Genomic DNA, 21,459 nt, shown 5'->3' with positions numbered 1-21,459 from the left:
GCCACGTGTCAACCTGTTACAGGTGACACGTGTCACGTTCAAAGCAAGCCACATGTCGTGCTAAGAATGATCCACGTGTCGATCTATAGCAGATGACACGTAGCCGTCCGAGAGTGTGGCACGTGTCAATCTTGAGTGCGACATGTGGCGGTATCACATGGTGACACGTGGAAGTAAACAGTGACAAGTGAACAGTAATTTTATGGGTGTATATAGAAATTTTGGTGGTATATACAGAAACCCTAAAAATCACATTTTTGTGTATTTTCCTTTTGGAAATTGGTTTAAATTAGTTTGTTGAAATAGAAATAACAACTAATTGATTTCTGTTTTTGTGAAAAATACCGGATTGGCTAGTGGAGATGTGCCTGCTGCACAAGTGCTTTCACAGACTCCTATTTTTCAAGTACCCCCACCTGTAGGCCATGCAGAAAGACCTGAAAAGTTTGATGGAGCAAATTTTAAGAGGTGACAACAGAAAATGCTGTTCTACTTGACTACTCTAGGCCTTGCGAGGTTCCTAATTGAGGACGAACCACCAAGTGATGAAAAGAGTGACAAAAAAACTTTGATGGCAGTGGATGCATGGAAGAATTCCGATTATTTATGTCGAAATTATATCCTGAATGGCCTATCTGATGCCATGTACGGAGTGTATTGTGGCATGAAATCAGCAAAAGAGCCGTGGGAAACTCTGGACGGGAAATACAAGACTGAGAATACAGCGCCCAAAAGTTTGTGGTAGGCAAATTCTTGGACTATATGATGGTGGATACCAAGCCACTGATGAGTCAAATACATGAGCTGCAAGTGCTCATCCAAAAACTTCTTACTGAAGGGATGTTCATTAATGAAACCTTTCAAGTTGCTGCAATGATTAAGAAGCTGCCTCCTAGTTGGGGAGACTTCAGAAATTATCTTAAGCACAAGAGAAATGAAATGGACATGGAGGCTCTTATTGGAAAGATTCGAATAGAAGATGACAATAGGAGGTCTGATAGAAGATTCATGAAGGCTGGAATAAAGGCTAATATTATAAAGCATGGTAGTAGCTCCAAGAACAAGAAGAAACCTGGAAAGAGTTTCAAGTTAAGGCCTAAAGAAGGCATCTCCAAGAAGGCTAAGTTCCAAGGAAAATGTTTCAATTGTCACAAAATGGGTCACAGAGCGGCGGATTGTAGACTGCCGAAGAGAAAGAGGAACATAGAGACAACGATGATGGAGCACATCACAAGAGAGGTAGATGAAATTGACCTAAGCGCTGTTGTCTCTGAGGTGAACCTAGTGGGTTCTAATCCAAGAAAATGGTGGATAGGTACAGGTGCAACCTCCACGTGTGTGCAGATAGAAGCATGTTCACCTCCTTCGAACCAAAGGCAAATGAAGAAGTTGTTCATGGGAAATTCTGCATATTCAAAAATCCAAAGGGAAGGCAAGATTGTCCTGAAGATGACCTTTGGGAAGGATCTGACTTTGAATAATGTATTGTATATTCCAAATATTCATAAGAATTTGGTGTTTGGATTGTTGCTAAGCAAACATGGTTTTCGCTTAGTGTTTGAGTCAGACAAGGTTATCTTGTCCAAGTATGGGATGTTTGTGGGAAAAAGCTATGTAGTCAATGGTATGTTCAAATTAAATGTAATGATTGTAATGCCAAATAATATTAATAAAGCTAGTACTTCTTCCGTTTACTTGCTTGAGTCTTCCATTTTGTGGCATGGTATACTAGGTCATGTTAATTATAATTCTCTGCAGAGGTTAATTAACTTGAATCATATTCCCACGTTTGATATTGATACCACACATAAGTGTGAAACTTGTGTAGAGGCAAAATTAACGAGATTATCATATCAAACAATTAAAAGAAATAATGAACCTTTAGATTTAATACATAGTGGTGTATGTGATTTAAAGTTTGCACCAATTAGAGGTGATAATAAGTATTTTATCACCTTTATTGATGATAACACGAAATATTGCTATGTGTACTTGGTTAAGAGCAAGGATGAGGCTATAGAGAAATTTATTCTCTATAAAACGGAAGTTGAAAATCAACTCATCGGAAAAATTAAAGTAATCAGAAGTGATCGTGGTGGAGAGTATGTGACTCCATTTGGAGAGTATTGTACTCAACATGGCATAATACATGAAGTTACTCCACCATACTCGCCACAATCAAATGGTGTGGCTGAACAAAAAAATAGAACTTTAAAAGAAATGATAAATGCAATGTTGATAAGTTTTAGAGTACCTCAGAATTTGTGGGGGGAAGCCGTTTATCGGCAAACGACCTTTTAAATAAGGTGCCCCTAAAGGACCAAGTAAAAACACCCTATGAATTATAGAAAGGAAGACAACCTTCCTATAACTACTTACGAGTGTGGGGGTGTCTAGCTAAAGTTGTAGCACCCACTCCGAAGAGAGTAAAGATAGGTCCTAAAACAATTGATTGCATTTTCATTGGATATGCACAAAATAGTAGTGCGTATCGGTTTCTCGTGTCTAGGTCAGAAATTCCTGATATACACAAGAATACGATTATGGAATCAAGAAATGCATCATTTTTCGAACATATTTTTCCTTATAAAGTGGAAGAAGGATCGAGTTCGTTGAAACGAACTTATGATACTATCGATGAAGATAATCATGATAGTGATCAAGAACAAGAAACTGATGTTGAGACGAAGGTTGCACTTAGACGTAGTAAGAGAGTAAGAATGGAAAAATCCTATGGTTTGAATTTTCTTACGTATATGCTAGAAGGTGAACCTTAAAGCTTCCAAGAGGCTATAGATTCTCCTGAACAAAATTTATGGAAAGAAGCTGTGAAAAGTGAGATAGATTCTATTTTACAAAATCACACTTGGGAGTTAGTAGATCTTCCTCCAGGTTGTAAACCTTTATGTTACAAATGGATTTTGAAAAGGAAAATGAAAGCAGATGGAACTATAGATAAATACAAGGCAAGGCTTGTAATTAAAGGATACAAGCAATAAGAAGGTCTTGATTACTTTGACACTTATTCTCTAGTAACGAGAATAAATTCCATAAGGATGGTACTAGCGATCGCTGTACTGCGGGATCTAGAAGTACATCAAATGGATGTGAAAACAATATTTTTTAATGGAGATCTAGATGAAGAGATCTACATGGAGCAACCCGAGGGTTTTTCCGCTCCAGGACAAGAAAAGAAAGTCTGTAGATTAGTGAAGTCCTTGTATGGACTTAAACAAGCTCCAAAGCAATGGCATCAAAAATTTGATAATGCCATGTTAAGTGATGGATTTAAGATAAATGAGTGTGACAAGTATATCTATGTAAAGGATACAGAGAATGGATATGTCATTTTTTGTTTGTATGTAGATGACAATCTCATTGTAGGTAGTGACAACCATATGATCCAAACTACGAAAGCCATGTTAAATTCTAAATTTGATATGAAAGACATGGGACTTGCTGATGTAATTTAAGGATTAAAAATCACAAGGACTTCGAATAGAATCATTCTTAATCAAACGCATTATGTGGATAAAATATTGGCTAAGTTTAGCAAAGATGATACTAATATAGCCAGAACACCCATAGATGTGAGTTTACACTTATCCAAGAATAAAGGAGATAGTGTATCTCAAGTTGAGTATGCAAGGGTAATTGGAAGTCTGATGTACTTTACAAATTGTACAAGACCAGACTTAGCCTACACTATAAGTAGACTAAGTAGATACACGAGTAATCCAAATATGATCATTGAAAAGGAATCGTTAGAGTATTAAGATACTTACGATATACTCGTGAATATGGACTGCACTATACGAGATATCCGTCTGTATTAGAAGGATATAGTGATGCAAATTGGATATCAGATAGAAAGGATTTAAAATCCATTAGCGGCTACATTAACGGGTGCAGCCGTAACATTGAAATCCTTTAAACAGACAGTAATAGCTCGATCCACGATGGATCTGAGTTCATCGCATTAGATAAATATGGTGAAAAGGCTGAATGGCTACGTCAATTTTTGGAAAACATTCCAAGGTGGCCTAAACCTATGCCAGCAATAAGTATATATTGCGATAGTCAATCTGCTATTGGCAGGGCACAAAATATTATGTATAATGGAAAGTCTAGACATATTTATCGTAGACATAATTCTATTAGACAACTAATCTTAACTGAAGTTATCTAGATAGACTATGTAAAGTCAACAGATAATATTGCGGATCCACTAACCAAAGGGTTAAATAGATAATTAGTTTAAAAATCATCTAGAGGAATGGGATTAAAGCCCGTAAGTAAAATTGATACGATGGAAACCCAACCTAGTTGACTGGAGATCCTAAGATCTAGGTTCAATAGGACAACGCAATTGTAAAGACTAGTATATTTCACTGTGGGGGTTAATCCTCTGCCCATTCCTGTGATGAAACAGTGATAGAAAGAGGTTAAGTATAAAGTATGCTTTTAATGATTCTTATAAGTGTGTCTATAGTAATTTTTGCATAGTGATGCTGATTACATTGGAAAAGGAATCACCTATGTGAGAGAGAAGAGTGGTCGCTTCAAAGGAGAATTATTAAGAGTACAATTCTCTAAAAACTCTCGCAGAACCAGGCAGGTAAGGCCAAAATGAACACAACAGTAAGAACTGAAGTGTACCAGGAAGGATTTTGTGTGAGCTATGTTGTCATTTACACAAACGATGAAATGGTTCAAAAATATCGCATCTACCATTAGTCAGTAAAGAAGATATAGTCTCACAAGAGAATGTTCAAAGAGTAACATCTACCTATCCTATGCAGGTTTCAACTGCAGAGCTTTACCACCAGAGTTTTGCATAGTAGTCAAATCATTCATGTGGAGGATTGTAACGTTTGCAATGTTTTTTTGATTTTGAATGAATTTGAATTAATGGACTTTAATGGGCCTTTATGTGCATTATTTGTGGTCTTTTAACTTTCCAAATGGGGGTTTTGACTTGATGGATGAAAATACAGTAAAAAAAAAGTTTTTGGAATAATAATTCCCAATAGGAGAATAAAATTGGAAAGAAGAAAAAAGAGAAAAATTAGTTTTTTTGCACATTTTGGTTAGTGAGTGTGGTAAAGATCAGGTACTCTGAAAGTTCAAGGAAAATCCAGATGGTGTTTTGCCTGAGATTTCGAATCCGTTGTATCCTGGGAGACTGCCGTCGGAAAACACCAACACTGATGGGACGGGAATAGTCTTAAGGAAACTGTGGTACCACACAAGCCTCGGACCAATATTTCAACAAGTAAATCAAATCTAGAAAAATATAGGTTCCCAATATTTTTTATTTATTTTATTTTTATTTGATCATTTTTCTCTATTTTATTTGTATCTTCATTCCACATATATATTCATATATTATGTATATTTTTAATAACATCGCTTCTTCTATTATGGCTGAGGGCATTCCAACTCTCTCTCTCTCTCTCTTTGTAAGCCCTTGTTGGGCCTTGCCTTTTTGTGCTTATAAAGCAGTTTATTTAAATTAAAAAAAAAAGGACCACATTGTTATTGTTTGTAGCAATGGGACACGATGACAATAGGGACGACACACCAACAAAAAAAATAATAATAATAAAAATAAAAATAAATAATATCTTTTTACAAACCCCTTGCCCCACCCCAACCAATAATTTAGCAAAAACTGGAGTTTTGAGGATGAAAATTACCATATGTCATGTCGTAGGAATTTCATTAGGTTTTGTCATCTTCAAACAACTGCGATATTGTAGGGGTTATATGACTTGGGAAAATCATAAGAAAGCTTTAGTTTCTATATTGCATTGATCAATTTAGATACACCTACGATTAAAAGGTTGTTGATCGGCCTAAACAGTGAGATAAGTGTATTGTTACACAAGATATATGACAATAATGACACCAACTAATGTAAAAAACTCTCTAAAGATAATGTCAAGCTAATATATGGACCGTTGTATTAACAAAACCTCAACAATTAAATACAAGATATATTGGGTTATTCTCTATCAAGTATCATTTTGGTACCAATTTTCAAATATTTGACATTCTACTTGTAGAGCTTCCCAAACATGAATTTTCTGATTCTCAATGAAGGAAGGCAAGAACAACATGGGTTTGATTCCCGTGTCCATAATAACTTGCGGGAGGTTGACGGAGTTGATAAACGTTGTCCTCGGATGGAGGAGGAAGCGATAAGAGAATCGATGTTATAAGCTGTAGCTTTAGAATCATATGGCAGATGCATGATGTACATTGTGATATAAAATGCATTGTATACAGTTGAGTGTTAGGATAAGTGATGGTAAACCAAGTGATAGTATTTGAAATTTAACTATTCTTAAACTATATTTAGTTTGTATAAGTTCTAATCAATGAAAAGGTGTCAATTATATATATACACGAATACATCAATGAGTAATCATCACTTTGCCATATACATGTTGTTAACTGAGTACCATCTGATTGATATTTTGCATATTATTTTTCTCTTATGATATTAGAGCTTAAAGTCATATCTCTTGTTCCAACCAATTCTAAATACCGCAGCTTAGCCAAGTTTGTTACCGAGCAACAGGTTTCCTTTCAAGCTTCAAACAGATAATTACACTATATGGGTTCATAAATTTAGCCAGCTATCCTAGGTGGAAATCTTGAAGGATTTATCAATTGTGATATACAAGCACCACCGAAGGAAATTTAGAAAGTTTTGCAGATGGAAGATGCAAGTGCAGCTGTTAGACAATGGGTGCCAAATCCTGAATACTTGCTGTGAAGACGTCTAGACCAGGCTTTGTTGGGTTGGGTTTTATCTGTCATTTCACCCGAGGTACAAACAGCCTTGACCAAACCTCAAACATCTTGTCATTTATGGGTTTCTCTTGGTAAATTTTTTGGCAGTCAATTAAGAGCGAAACCGATGCAACTTAAGCACCAACTGCAATCTACAAAGAAGGAATCGATGTCCATGAATGCTTCTCCAAAATGAAAGAGATAGCTAAAAATCTTGTAATGGCAGGGAACTGAAGAAATAAAGAATATTTGATAAAGCTTGTAATTTCTGATTTGCCTTCTTCATTGAGAAAACTATGGTATTTGTACAAAAGAGAAGATCACTTCATAAGACAATTTGAGAAGTGTCTTTAAGAAATTTCTATATACAAAAGAAAGTAAAAAATAACACTTTGATAGAAAGCAAAAAATTCTAATGGGTATAAGTTGCCTTGCACAGGAAGTCCACCAGCAGATTCTTGGAGAAAGTTTCCTTTTAGATAGAAACTTCCTTAATGTATTTTGCAATATCACTTCTTCCCTTATTTGTTGATTTGAGTGTTTCCTTCCTCTCTAGAGGTAGATTTGGTATTGATGGTGTGAATGTTAGCTTATCTAGTGTAAGCTGATCCGGTGTAGGCTGCGCATAAGACAACTTTTTATCTGGTGCTGGTGTGAGCTATAGATCTGGCTTTATTTCCTTATCTGCATTCTTTTCATGCCCGCTCAAGCTTGTGAGTGCTTGTAAAGAGAGCACTCCAAGCTTGGAATGAAAAAAGCGAAACTTATCACTTGGTAGAGGCTTGGTTTGTATATCAGCAATTTGGAGAGAGGCGGGGACATATCTGGTGATTAAATGTCCATCAACAACTTTCTCACGAACAAAATGGTAGTCGATCTAGATATGCTTAGTATGACTATGAATGATGGGGTTTATTTTCATGTGTAGAGCACTGATATTATCACAAAGCAACTGTGGGGGTTTATGTAAAGGTACGCCAATGTCACGAAGAAGAAAACTAAGCCAAGTTAGTTCACCTGTAGCAGTGGCAAGGGCCCTGTATTCGTCTTTAGTGCTAGACCGAGCCATAGTGAGTTGTTTGTTGGAAGACCAGGAGATGCAATTGGCCCCAAGGAAGATGTAATAACCACTGGTACTGCGACAAGTAATGGGACATCCACCCTAATCAACATCATAGAAACCAAATAGGTTCAGAGAGCTTTGCTGAAGAAATCAAATCTCGTAGTCCATTATTCCCTTGAGATAGCGAAGTATTCTTTTAACTTCGCATAGGTGGAGCATAGTCAGATTTTGAAAATGTTGGCACACTTTGTTGACTGCTTGTGTAATATCTGGCTGTGTGAAAGTCAGATATTGCAAGCTGCCTACCTGTAACAGCCTAGATCACTTGCATGCGATATTGTCCTCTTTGGGCCTGGGGAATCCTTTTACAACCTAGCCCTCAAGGTTTTAAAAAACCTCACAAGGGAAAGGTATCCACACCCACTTATAAGGAGTGTTTCATTCCTTTTTCCAACCGATGTGGGACTTCATAATCCTCCCCCATTGGGGCCCAGCGTCTTCGTTGGTACATCGATCCAGGTACTAGCTTTGATACCAACTGTAACAGCCCTGAGCATCTGCATGCGATATTGTCCTCTTTGGACCTGGGGAATCCTTTTATAACCCAGCCGTCAAGGTTTTAAAAGGCCTCGCAAGGAAAAGGTATCCACATCCACTTATAAGGAGTGTTTCGTTTTCCTTTCCAACCGATGTGGGACTTCACAACCAAATGATGATAGTCAATAGGGTTAACAGAGATGAGGTCATCTGGCTGAGGGGTGAGTTTGGTAGCCATTGGAGTCTTGATGTGAGTTGCTTCGACCATCTAGTATATTTGGTTTGAGTGAGAAGCATGCCCTCTGAGAAGTACCATGCTTCGATGCCAAGGAAGAAATGAAGTTGGCCAAGATCTTTGATGGTAAATTCTTGACTGAGAGTTATGATGAGGTGATGAACTAGCTCAGGATTGTTACCCGTCAAAAGCAAATCATCGACATATACAAGAAGCAAAATGATAAAGTTGTTTTGATGAATCACAAATAAGGAAGGGTCTGCCTTACTACACAAGAAACCAAGAAGAATTAGAAACTGAGATAATTTGTCAAACTAGGTCCGAGGGGCCTATTTGAGTCCATACAAAGATCGCCTTAAGACAAACATGATGTGGATGAGTGTGCGAAACAAAACCTAGAGGTTGCTCCATGTAGATGGTCTCCTTGATGTGTCAATGCAAAAAGGAGTTTTTAATATCTAATTGCCTAATCTGCCAGTTACAGGTTACAGCAACAGAAATAATTAGTCTTACCGTTGTGTGTTTTATGACTGGACTATAAGTTTCTTCAAAGTCTTGTCCCTCTATTTGAGTGAAGCCTTTAGCTACCAAACGTGCCTTATGTCAGTCTATGGCTCCATATTCTTTATACTTGGTTTTGAACACCCACTTTGAACCAATGATATTGGTGTGCTGTGGTCGTCGGACAAGTGTCCATGTTTCATTTTTGTGTAAAGCATCTAGTTCTTCATGCATTACAGCAAGCTAGTGAGGAATTTTTAGAGGTGTTTTGATGGTTCGAGGTTCTGTATTTGTTAATAAAGCCATTTGAGATGCCAAAGCTGGATTGGTTTGAAGCTTGTGCCTTGTGCTCATGGGATGCGTGTTTGATGGTGACTGAATCTTTGTGGCAGGTATCTGCAGGTTAACAAATAAGTTATTTTGTAAACCTTCGGGATTATGGACAGAGAAAACATTATCTGTTCTGTTTTCTTCACTGGTGAACTGGTCTGAAATTGAAGTGCTATCTGGATTATTTTGGAGAATGTTGTCATGTTCGATAGTGGAACTGGAAATGCAAGTTCTATCTGGATTTTTTTGAGAATTATCCTCATGCCCGTCAATAGGATTGGTGTACTTACCAGGAGATTCCATGGCCTCTGTAGGTTGGGTTTTGTCATTGTTACCTGTTGATACTTGATAGAATCTACACAAACACATTTATTAGGAAATAAAGAATATTTTATTTCAGCTGCATTTGTTGTTGCAGCGTGAAAATCGTGATCCTGCAACTTATCTTCATTTTCAGGAAAATTGATTAGTTCAATTTGTTTAGGCATGTTTTTTCAAGAGAATGATAAGGTAGGTTGGTTTCATCGAAAACAACATGCCTAGAAATATAAATACGATTTGTTGTACGATGTAGACACCTAAACCCTTTATACTGGGGACTGTAACCAACAAACACACAAGGCAATGTTTTTCTTAAGAATTTATTTTTTTCCATAATCTCTTAAATATGGATAGCATCTGCAACCAAAGGTTCTTAAATATGTATAGTCAGGATATTTGTTAAAAAGACAAAAATAAGGAATTTCATGCTTCAAGGCATTAGTAGGCAATCTATTTAAAAGATATGTTGTTGTTAAGAAGGCTTCAACCCATAATTTCACTGGTGAACTTGCATGGAACATAATAGTGAGTCCTATCTCAACGATGCTCCTGTGTTTCCTTTCTGCAATACCGTTTTGTGCAGGTGTACCTGGACAAGACATTCGGTGCACAATACCACACTTATGCAGATGTTGTTGAAACATATTTGATTTGAACTCACCACCTCCATACTTTTATCTTATGATCAAGTTGGTTTTCTACCAACCTTTGATATTTGAGAAAGCATTCAAAGAAGTTAGACTTTTTCCTCAAAGGATAAAGCCATGTGTACCTGGAAAAATCATCAACAAAAATAGCATAAAATCGAATATTTTGTGAGGAAATTATTGGGGCAGGTCCCCATAAATCATAGTGAACCTTTTCCAAAGAAAACTTGGAAATTTTATTAGATAAACCAAAAGAAAGTTTGCAACCTTTTCCTAATTGGCAACTTTCACAGACCCTCGATTTATTTGTCCAACAAGAAATATTAATAATGTCTTTTGATTAAAGAATTCTTAAAAAATTTTATTTGGGTGCCCCATCCTTTGATGCCATGTCTCTGAAGAAGCCTTTATTGTGCTTAAAGCGTGATGTTCTTCACCATCAAGGGTGTAGAGCTTCCCTTTCTTATGGCCCATGGCTAGAATTTTGTTGCTCCAATCCTTTATAACAAAGCCATTAGAAGAAAACTCAAAAACACAGTTGTTATCTCTAGTCAATTGGCTAACAGATAGCAGATTTTTTCTCAATTCAAGAACTACTAAGACATGTTTAAGTTTTAAATCTCCTTTATTTGTTCTAATGGTTGTATTTCCTACATGAGTTATTGATAGACCATGTCCATTTCCAACATATATATTGTCTTTATCTGTGTAGGGAAAGGAATTATGAATCTTACCTACATCGTTGGTCATTTGTGTTGTTGCACATGAGTCTGCATAAAAATTTTCATCACTTTCTGTGATTTTGAGAGCTGCTAATGCCTCTGGAACTTCCTTTTCAATGTAAGAGTGATCAAACCTATGCTAGTAGTATAAAGCAATATGATTTGGTTTGTCACAAATTTGACAGAAAACTTTACCTTCAGTTCTTTGATTCGAGCCTTGACCATTGAACAATTGCTATTCTGGTTTCTTCTTATCTGTATTTCCAGTGAACTTTCCTGCTGGTGTAAAGCCTTTTTACCTCTTGAATTAAATCTGCCACCTTGGTTTCCACGTCCTTTTCCTTTGCCATATTGTTCAAAGTAAACTTAATGTTGATCAAGTTCTAGTTTGCTTGTCTCATTTTCAGTTTCAATCATTTGATCATGGCTTTGTAAAGCTAGAACAAACTGATTAAATGATGGATAAGGTGGTTTTGTGAGCATGGCTACCTTGAAATCTTTATAATTTAGGCCAAGTCCTCTAGCAAAGGAAAACACCTTGTCCACATCTGAAACAGGTGCATTAATAGCACTCAAATTATCAGAAACCTATTTGAACTTACGTAGGTATTCATCTGTTGAAGAGGAACCCTTTTTGATAGATGCAAGTTCGTCCTTGAGAAGATACTCTTGCTCCTTGGTTGTAGGCAGCAACTGATCTTCCACGGATTTCCAGAGAGAATAAGCATTGTCTATTCCCACATTCAAACTTAAAATATCATTGGACATAGCACTAAGTAACCAGGTTGTGAGGAGTCCATCATTATTAATCCAATTGCTGTGATTTGGATTAAATACCAGGACCTCCTTTTCATCGAGACAGAATTCATAGGGTGATTCAAGACTGGTAAGATGATGTGAGATTCCAAGACTACGGACCAATGGGAGTATTTGTGAGTGTCAGAGAAGGAAATTAGAGCTGTTTAGTTTTGCAGAAACTAAATTGGAACACTAATGGAAGGCTTAAATTGTGAGTACTGGTTCTGTAGGGGAATTTGAGGGAATTCTGTTTTGGGAGGAGGTTTCATTTTGAGCATCCATGATAGAAGAGAGTCTTGTGGAAGTCAATTTCTCTTATACCATGAAGAAATAAAGAATGTTTGATAAAACTTGTAATTTATGATCTGTCTTCTTCATTAAGAAAACTATGGTATTTGTACTAAAGAGAAGACCACTTCATAAGACAATTTGAGAAGCGTCTCTAAGAAATTTCTATATACAAAAGAAAGATAAAAAATAATTCTTTGATAAAAAGCAAAAAATCCTAATGGGTATAAGTTGCCTTGCACAGGAAGTCAACAGCAGATTCATGGAGAAAGTTTCCTTTTAGACAGAAACTTCATTAATGTATTTTGCCATATCACTTCTTCCCTTATTTGTTAATTTGAGTGTTTCCTTCCTTTCTGAAGGTAGATTTGGTATTGATGGTGTGAGTGTTAGCTTATCTAGTGTAAGCTGATCTGGTGTAGGCTGCATATAAAACATCTTTTTGTCTGTTGCTGGTGTGAGCTATAGATATGACTTTGTTTCCTTATCTGCATTCTTGTCAACCCATCTCAAATGATGATTTTATTATGCAACTTTTACAAAGTATACCGCTTGAATACGACTTCGTTGTTGCTAATATTAATTCACAGCCCTTTATATATAAAGGAAGTGTAGGCCTTGTTACTTAGCCAACAAATGCGTCTTCAACTCGCATCATCAGTGATAGTGCCATCAGCTTATGTTTCGGAAAACTCTGCTCATTCTTCAAAGAAGTCAGATTTTCAAAGAAACTACAGTTTAGGCAGAAGCTCCACACGAGGTGGAAGAGGTTAAAGACGTGGTAGACGTGGTCCTAGACAAGTTTGTCAACTTTGTGGAATATTATGTCACATGGTAGTCAAGTGCTATTGCAGGTTTGATAGAAATTATAAAGGTCCTCCCAAAAATAATGCAAATAATTTTGCTTATTATGCGTAATCAAATATAGTTTTAATTCATAAGCAAGTGGAGCTACTAATCATTTTACAGGAGATTTGGCAAATATTCACAATAATTGGTAATGGTTAAGGTCTGAAAATTTCTAACACTTGTAGTTATAAATAGGTTATCTTCAAAAATTTTAAAATTAAAATCTCCATTTCAGGTTTTTTTTTTTTTTTTTTTTTAAAAAAAAATATTTTAGATGTGAGTGTTATCATATTTTAAGATTATATAAAAATATTTTTTTCATTAAAACAATATGTTTTTACTGTATATAATTCAGCTCACCAACGATATTACAAAAACCTAAATCTTATGAATAAATGAATCATGTACTTCACAAAGTTGTCCTCGCACAGGTGGGGGAAAAAAAAATGTAGCGAATATTGTACCATACTTCCGGATATCCTACTATAATCTATAGCGATAGTAGACCCATAATTTTACCGAGAATGCAATTAATATTTTCTTAGAAATAAATCCTAGGCATGCCAACACCACAGGTCCACAAGCACAATTTATGCAAATATTTAACTTTTTTTATTCCCTTTTTTTTTCTGTGGCTGAAAGAATTCATGTTGACTTCCAGTCTGGACATGCCAAGAGTGGCACATCTAAATCTTTTTTCGATTTTTGTTCTGCTATTAATTGAATATCCGATTTTTTTTTATTTTAGATAAATATATATATCTAATAAATACATATAAATTATCTAAAAATATAAATTTGGTGATTTTAATATTATTAAAATAAAAAATACTATTTGATATTATTGATAAATAATTATAAATGAAATCTATATACTAAATAATAATTTAAATAATTATTATTAAACAATTCATTTTAAAAATTTTATAATAAAAAATAATAGAATTCAATATATCAATTAAAATTTATTGCATATGAAAAACTTATTACAGTAACGTTGAATGATGTTATATATATATATATATATACATATATATATATATATATATATATATATATGTATTTAATGAGGAGAAACTTGCATGGAAGACCATTAAAAAAAAGAAAAAGAAAAAGAAAAAAAATTAACTTGCATGGAAGACCATTAAAAAAAAGAAAAAGAAAAAGAAAAAAAATTAACATATTCATATAACAAAAATCTTAACTATTTCAAACAAACAGCCGGGCCTAGCACATCTCAGGATAAGAAATACAAGGCCAAGGAAAGATTTCAATACTGAATATACCCAATTTCCAATATGAAGAAAATAAACCTTGTAGTCATTCCCTTTGCAGGAGTCGGTCACCTTGTATCCACCATTGAATTCATAAAACGGTTACTGAGTCGTGATGATCGCTTCTCTGTAACAATCCTCGTCATCAAATCACCACTTGAACATTCTCTGGATCCAAACACTTCTCCTCCTTCACTTCCTTCTTCCCATCCCCATATTCAATTCATCAACGTTCGCAGTTTAAACCCGCCTCCAATAGAAGTTTTTCTCAAATCCCCAGAGAAATACTTCACCCTTTACATAGAGAGTTACAAGCTCAAAGTCAAGGAAATCATAGTTGACCATGTGTTGCCCAACTCGGCTCCACTTGGTGGCTTGTTCCTTGATATGTTCAGCACCTCCATGGTTGACGTAGCTCAAGAACTCGGTGTTCCTTCTTACGTGTTCTTGACCTCCGGTGCTGGGTTTCTGGGTTTCGTGCTCTACCTTCAGACACGGCACGACCGAGGAGGAGCTGAGTTCGAACTCTCGGATATCGAGTCATACATACCGAGTTATGTGAACCCGGTTCCTTCCAGGGTTTTGCCTTCCTTAGCGTTCAACAGGGAAGGTGGATACGTTTCGTTTGTGAATGTTGCTAGGAATATGAAGAAGACAAAGGGTATTATTGTCAATACGGTTTTTGAGTTGGAATCCCATGCGATCAGCTCCTTGTTAATGGACGGTGCAACTCCACCTGTTTATGCAGTCGGACCGTTGATCGACCATAAAGGAGAGAGTCATTTCCGGACTGATCAGGCCAAGCGCGATAAGATCATCAAATGGCTTGATGATCAGCCTACGAAGTCGGTAATATTCCTCTGCTTTGGCAGCTTTGGGAGCTTTGGTGTACCCCAATTGAGAGAGATTGCAATTGGGCTAGAACAAAGTGGGGCCCGCTTCCTTTGGTCAATACGGCAAGCCAAAAGCATATTTGAAATGCCAATTGAGTGTGAAAAACCAGAGGAATTTCTACCACAGGGATTTTTGGATAGGACTAAGGAGTTGGGAATGATATGTGGGTGGACTCCACAAATTGAGGTACTGGCCCACAGAGCAATCGGAGGGTTTGTATCACACTGTGGATGGAATTCAATATTGGAGAGCTTGTGGCATGGTGTACCGATTATAACATGGCCATTGTATGCGGAGCAGCAGATTAATGCATTCCAGATTGTGAAGGATTTGGGTTTGGGAGTTGAACTTAGATTGGACTACAGAAGGGACGGTGGTGATGTTGATGTTGTGATGAGAGATGAGATAGAGAAGGCAGTTAGATTTGTGATGGACGGTGATAGCGAGGTGAGGCAGAGGGTCCAGGAAGCGAGTGAAAAGTGTAGGAAGGCCGTTGTGGAAGGTGGGTCTTCATTTAGTTCCATTGGAAGCTTGATTGAGGCTATTCTAGCAAACATCTCTTGAGGAGGCTATTCGGCCTCTTTTAGATTTTATTTTTATTTTTATTTATTTTTTTCGCTCTAAAGATTTTATTTTTATTTTTCCTTTTTATGTGTATGCCAAACACATGTGTAGTTTCGTTAATTTTGACATAAATTATTAATTAAAGTATCGAATTATTACTAACTTTGATTTTCTTTTTTTTCTTTTTTTGGCTTAAAATGAAACCAAAATTTTGGTACTACATTTAGATTCGAAACATAATATGCATGAATATATAATCTTTACAATTATAAATGAACTTCGATGAAAGTATATATAAATTTTTTTTTTCGTCATTTTAAAGAGCATATTTTTTAATATAAAGAGTATTTTGATAAATTTTAAAAGATAAGAGTGAAATTTATTTTACGTAACTCAAATACTGTCACATTCTTTATTTTTCATGTTGAATAACAGTAGATCCAGCATTAACAGAATAACATATGTATGACTAATTTTTTTAAAAAAAATACTTATGTTATCCATATAAGGCAAGCCATAAAACACCCATAACATATTATTTATAACTGTTGCAATGTTCCCCTCCACTTCCCTTATAGATTCTAATAAAGGTTGGTTTGAAACCCCAATTACCAAATTAAAAAATATTGTAAACAAATATAAAAATAACAAAATAAGAAAATGGAATAAGAAAATGGACAGAACTCATTTTCATATTTAATTTTTAGTTTTTAAATTATTATATTATCATGTTCAAATACAAATAAAAATAACAAAATAAATGGAATAAGAAAATAAACAGGAATCATTTTCATATTTAATTTTTAATTTTAAAATTATTATATTATCATGTCCAAAATAATAACAGATTTGTTACTAAGAAAATAACATAAAAAATGACATGAGAATGTTTGTTCGAACAACAGTAAATCTACTATTAACAAAATGACAACTAATTTTTTTCCCCCAAAAAAAAAAAAAAAACTGCTGTTATCCACGTAAGACAAGGCATAAAACACCCCAAACATATTATATATAATTATTGCAATGTAAAGATTAAGATTGGGTAATAGGCCTAATAGTTTGAGAGTGAAAATTGTATTTAAACTTTTTCAATTTTGTTTTAATTATAAATAGATTTTATAATTTTTTAAAATTCATTATTTAAATTTTATTTGTCAACTTTTAGTAGTTAATTTTAATAATTAAAGATTATTATTGTATTATAATAATATTATTCAATTATAAAATGTTGATTTATAATCTTCTATGATCTTAAATTGTAAAAATCAACTTTAATAATAGCATAAGATTTTAAATAGTAAATGTCAATATCAATACTAACTTTTAGCATTGACTCTTTAATAGTACATACTAAAAAATGGATTGTTAAATTATAAATATTATTAAATGAAATCCACTTTTATCAATTAAAAAATATTATAATAATTCAAGTATTAAATTAAAAAGAAAATATTAAACGGTAATGAATCCTTCAAATTTTATTATAATGGGATTCACGATTAAAATTATATTCTTGCTGACAAATGGTGATGATTTTCATAAATTTTATTACAGTGAAGTCTACTATCAAAATTTAGTAATTGCATTTTTTTGCCAGATTTAATATCAAAAAATGCAATTGTCAAATTGTGCAATATGCCATTAGAGAGATAAAAGCATTCCAATGGTATTACAAATTGCCATTGCATTGTGACAATTTTGACATTAATGTAGGTTTTATCCTCTCTGTTGGCACATTGTAAAATTTACCAATTCTATTTTTTAAAATTTACCACAATAAAATCTGTGGTGGTTTTGAACTTTTAAAAGGAGCGATATTATTGCCACGAACCTAAAGTTTTCTTCCACTTGACTTAATACTAACTTTTGTAAATTTTCCAACTTGCCTTTTACAATTAGTCTGGAAGCCTTGAGCTTTGAACGAAGATCAGACTACCAGTCTCTTTTAGTCGTCTGCCCATTACTTTCTTTAGGTTATGATCGAAGAAAGGAACTAAATTTTTTGAATAAAACATAAAACTTATACATAGAAATATATATACCCACCGGAAAAACAAATTTCCTATTGATTTTTACTAGCACTTGAAGCCATTTGGGTTTAGATTCAAAGCAGCTATTCATTATCACTAACACAGACACAGTACAAATGCGAGATGCTACCATCGTATTTTTGTGACCATCTTCACTACCCTGTGGTACCTAAACGCCACCATTTTAATAAATTGAATCCATTTAGGTAGGATCTGTAAGTCTTCAATCTTCCTACGCTCATCAGAACAGAACTGAACCAAAGAAATCCATGAATGCTGTCGTTATAGTGCTAAAGGAAGAGGCTTTGATTACCAGCTTAGTTGTGATCGAACCTTACCCCAGAAATGATCAAAATCGTAGATAACCCAATTGGGATTGGAAAATTCGAAGAACTGAGTCGGTGGCCCTTAGAGAGAACCGTAAGCCTTTTTTATTCAAGGTTCTTCTGGTATATCTCTAGTGGCCACTGCGTGTGCTCAATGCTTCCAGGCTAATTGTTGAAAAGGCAAATTGGGAAGTTCACAAAAGTTGAAGTTAAATCCTGTGAGCTCATTTTAAAATTTGGTATTGATATTAATCTTTACCGTTGAAGAACTCATATCAATTCTAAATTTTAAAAATACCAATAATAAAATAATATTTGTCCTTGGAAATATTCTAAAATGATCTTATTCATGTTAAAATTTGACATTATTATAGCAAACTACAATGTTATTGGAGATGCTTATAGAATCGAGATCTTGAAAACAACATAGTCTTTTTCCTTTTTTTTTTTTTTTTTTTTTTGTTTTTTGATAGAAACATAGTCTTTTTCATATATATATATATATATATATATATATTTATGTATATTTATATGTTGTAGGTGTTGGAGGTCTTGGTTAGAGAGCTAGCAAGACTGGTGAATTAATACTGAGAAATTTATGTATGAATTCACTACGGATTTTTGATTGGAGAACTTCTTTATGTTTTTGATGAACTTACGGACATGGTGGCTGGGATTTTCCTATCCATTGGAAGCTTGATTGAGGCTATGTTGGCGAACATGTAATGAATATTTTTTTAGTTGGCCAGATTTTGTAACTGTTATCTCCGGAAAAAAAAAAAAAAAAAAAGGATTTTGTGATTGTTTTAATGTGATTTAAAAAGAAAAAATAATAATAAAAGGAGATTATTTTGCTAAATAAATTTCAGAGGGAACAACTTACTATATAGTTGTCCCAAAAAAAAAAAAGGCGAAAAAGCTTATTATATAGCTGTTATTACAAATGGCACAAATGGTACACTATTAGTGTACAAATACAATTTATATATATAATTAAGTGTACAAATACAATTATCATCATTATTAATTAAAACAAAATAAGGAAAGTAAAGAATAGTAAAAATTCTCAAATATTTCCATCTTTCATATAGTTGGAAAGCCTCACATGGGTTGCAGTGTCTTTCTTTTTCTTGAAGTGTTTTGAGGCAGCTTTGAGTACCTTGTTCCATATCTGAATATAAAATGGTATGAGTATGATATAAGGGGGATAAAACAAAAAAAAAAAGAAAATCGAAGACTTAACAAAAGCACTAAAGAATATAATTGAAAACTAATGAGATTAATACAGGAATTTTCCAGTAACAAGATGCTTCTAAAAACTAATGAACTATACAGGGTTTTTGCCTTATGGGTTTGCTTTAAAATCTCATAATTTCCACTAAAAGTTTCGACTTTATCCCTAAATTTTCAACTAAAGTTCCTTGAAATTGTGGTTCAAAGTTCCTCCTATTCCAAGAAAATTTTCTTACATCCATAGTTCTAAACCTCCCATTCCTCCCAAATTCTATTTACTTGTCTAATGTCTTTACCTAACTGAACCTAATTTCCAACCAAAGAGAGGGGGGAAAAAAAAAAAAGAAAAAGAAAAAGAAAAAGAAAAAAAGAAACAACAACAACTTCAAGAACCCGTATCAGACAGAACAGAGGGTACCTTTCTGGCGGCAGGGTTGCAAGCCCCTTTGAGTGGAGGAGTTGGAGAGAAATCAGAGCTCATCTTCATCATCATCTTCTTCTTCTTCTTGCTATTATAGTTCTTGTGCTTTTTCTTGCTCTTCCAAGCACTGAGATTGATTTTCAAAGGAGTGGTGGAGATCTTCTTCTTGACATGGGAAGTGAGTTTCTTGAGACTGCTCCGTTTACCCAATTCAAAACCCATATCATAGTTGAGCTTTTTGGGTGTGAGGAAATCCAAATCGAGGTCGAAATCCATGGGAGTGTAAGCTCGAGGAACCAAAGGTGACCATATTGAGCTCTGAGTGTAGTCGAAATCGAAAGCAGAGTTGTCTGGGAACTTGTAGAGAAGCTCCTTTGACATGAATGGCTCCAAGTACTCGACCACTTTTGTTGTGCAATTACTCATTGCGATTTAGCCTATGCTTCTTCTTCTTCTTTTTTTTCTTCTGGGTATTATTTCTTTTGAATCTTTTTCCTTCTTCTTCTGTTTGTGATCGAAAGCTTGATTTTTTTTAATTTTTTGAGAAAGTATGGGTTTTGGGGTTTTATTTAATCGGCGAAAGTGGAAGACAAAAGACGGAAAGTTACCGTTGTAAATTCATCAGTATTTTCAAATTCATGAATGTGGTATGCCGAATATGTCCACCCTTTCTCCACTGTTTTCTATCTCTTCTTCCAGTTTTACCATCGTCTTTTCCAATTACCCCAATCTGGTCCTTAAACCTAATTATTAGAAAAAAATAAAAAAAATTTCTGTTGGTGAAGAGTTTCCCTCATTTGGATGCAAATCTTTTGTTTCTCATCTTTTGCATTTTTTGTTTTTACCCTTCAGTTAAGATGAGATTGACGAAAATCTCCATCCACTTTATTCCTTTATGAAATGCAAAAGAAAAAATATAATGGGCCAATATAGAGTATCACAGAGGAATAAAAGTAAAAATTCTACCTATGGTCCACTAAAATAAGTTTATAATAGTAAAATTTAATGATAGATTCCGGGTTCAGACTCACTTCAATTAACGAATCACATTACTAATGACTCATTTGGCTTCAATTAAAAAAAAAAAATCCATAGAAGTTAATGCTAATTTGAGCTCCAAAATTTGGGTTTTTGAAGCTGAATTGGATGTGGAGGGTGAAAGAAAAAGATATTAATTATTACACCCATTTCATAAGCTTACTTAATGTGCTCAGGATTTATTATGAATATTGAAATAATCTGCAATGCCTAACAAAAATGTAATTTGAACCATGTTTAATTTATATGCAGTGTTCTTTAAATTTTTGTCCATATTTGAATACATAACCGCAAGCAACATACACAAAACAAAACAATGTTTCAAGAAAACCGTTAGCGAAAAAATAATTATAATAATAATAATAAAGTTACCGTTGGTTGGAAATTTCAAAATATGGCACTTAATTTTGGGCATGAATGGTTGGCATGTGGGCGAGGTCATTTCAAGTTTGGTACATGCCGAATTGACGCTTATACATATATTTGTACTTTTTCTTGAGAAAAACTTGTCTAATTTTCTTGAGAATCAAACATTTATGGGCCGGAGTCTGTCATGTCTTGCACAAGTGTGTAAAAGCATATTT

The 21,459-nt window shown here is 34.5% G+C and overlaps 3 protein-coding genes across 4 annotated transcripts; 2 read left to right on the top strand and 1 right to left on the bottom strand.

Annotated features, from left to right (window-relative positions):
* The first annotated feature begins 481 nt into the window (after window positions 1-481).
* Window positions 482-6,224, top strand: LOC132803523 (uncharacterized). The gene is made up of 3 exons (XM_060816726.1): window positions 482-734; window positions 839-1,482; window positions 6,069-6,224. Exons 1-3 carry the CDS (start codon window positions 482-484, stop codon window positions 6,222-6,224), a joined length of 1,053 nt encoding a protein of 350 aa, XP_060672709.1.
* An 8,005-nt stretch (window positions 6,225-14,229) lies between these two features.
* LOC107416700 (UDP-glycosyltransferase 71K2) lies at window positions 14,230-15,986 on the top strand. The gene has a single exon (XM_016025226.4). The coding sequence runs from the start codon at window positions 14,391-14,393 to the stop codon at window positions 15,822-15,824; it is 1,434 nt and encodes a 477-aa protein (XP_015880712.3). The 5' UTR covers window positions 14,230-14,390; the 3' UTR covers window positions 15,825-15,986.
* A 3,106-nt stretch (window positions 15,987-19,092) lies between these two features.
* LOC107416687 (uncharacterized) lies at window positions 19,093-20,433 on the bottom strand. 2 transcript variants are annotated; one of them, XR_009638701.1, is made up of 3 exons: window positions 19,835-20,433; window positions 19,197-19,354; window positions 19,093-19,165 (listed from the first exon to the last, which is right to left on the bottom strand). XR_009638701.1 is itself a non-coding variant. In XM_048472042.2 (2 exons), exons 1-2 carry the CDS (start codon window positions 20,261-20,263, stop codon window positions 19,250-19,252), a joined length of 534 nt encoding a protein of 177 aa, XP_048327999.2. In that variant the 5' UTR covers window positions 20,264-20,432; the 3' UTR covers window positions 19,093-19,249. The 2 variants fall into 2 exon arrangements, 1 of the variants encoding a protein (XP_048327999.2); XM_048472042.2 differs by having other exon boundaries at window positions 19,093-19,354; window positions 19,835-20,432.
* Window positions 20,434-21,459: the final 1,026 nt, after the last annotated feature.

This window comes from Ziziphus jujuba, chromosome 4, assembly GCF_031755915.1.
Source record: "Ziziphus jujuba cultivar Dongzao chromosome 4, ASM3175591v1".
NCBI lineage: Eukaryota > Viridiplantae > Streptophyta > Magnoliopsida > Rosales > Rhamnaceae > Ziziphus > Ziziphus jujuba.
This window is presented reverse-complemented; position numbering and strand designations above follow the sequence as displayed.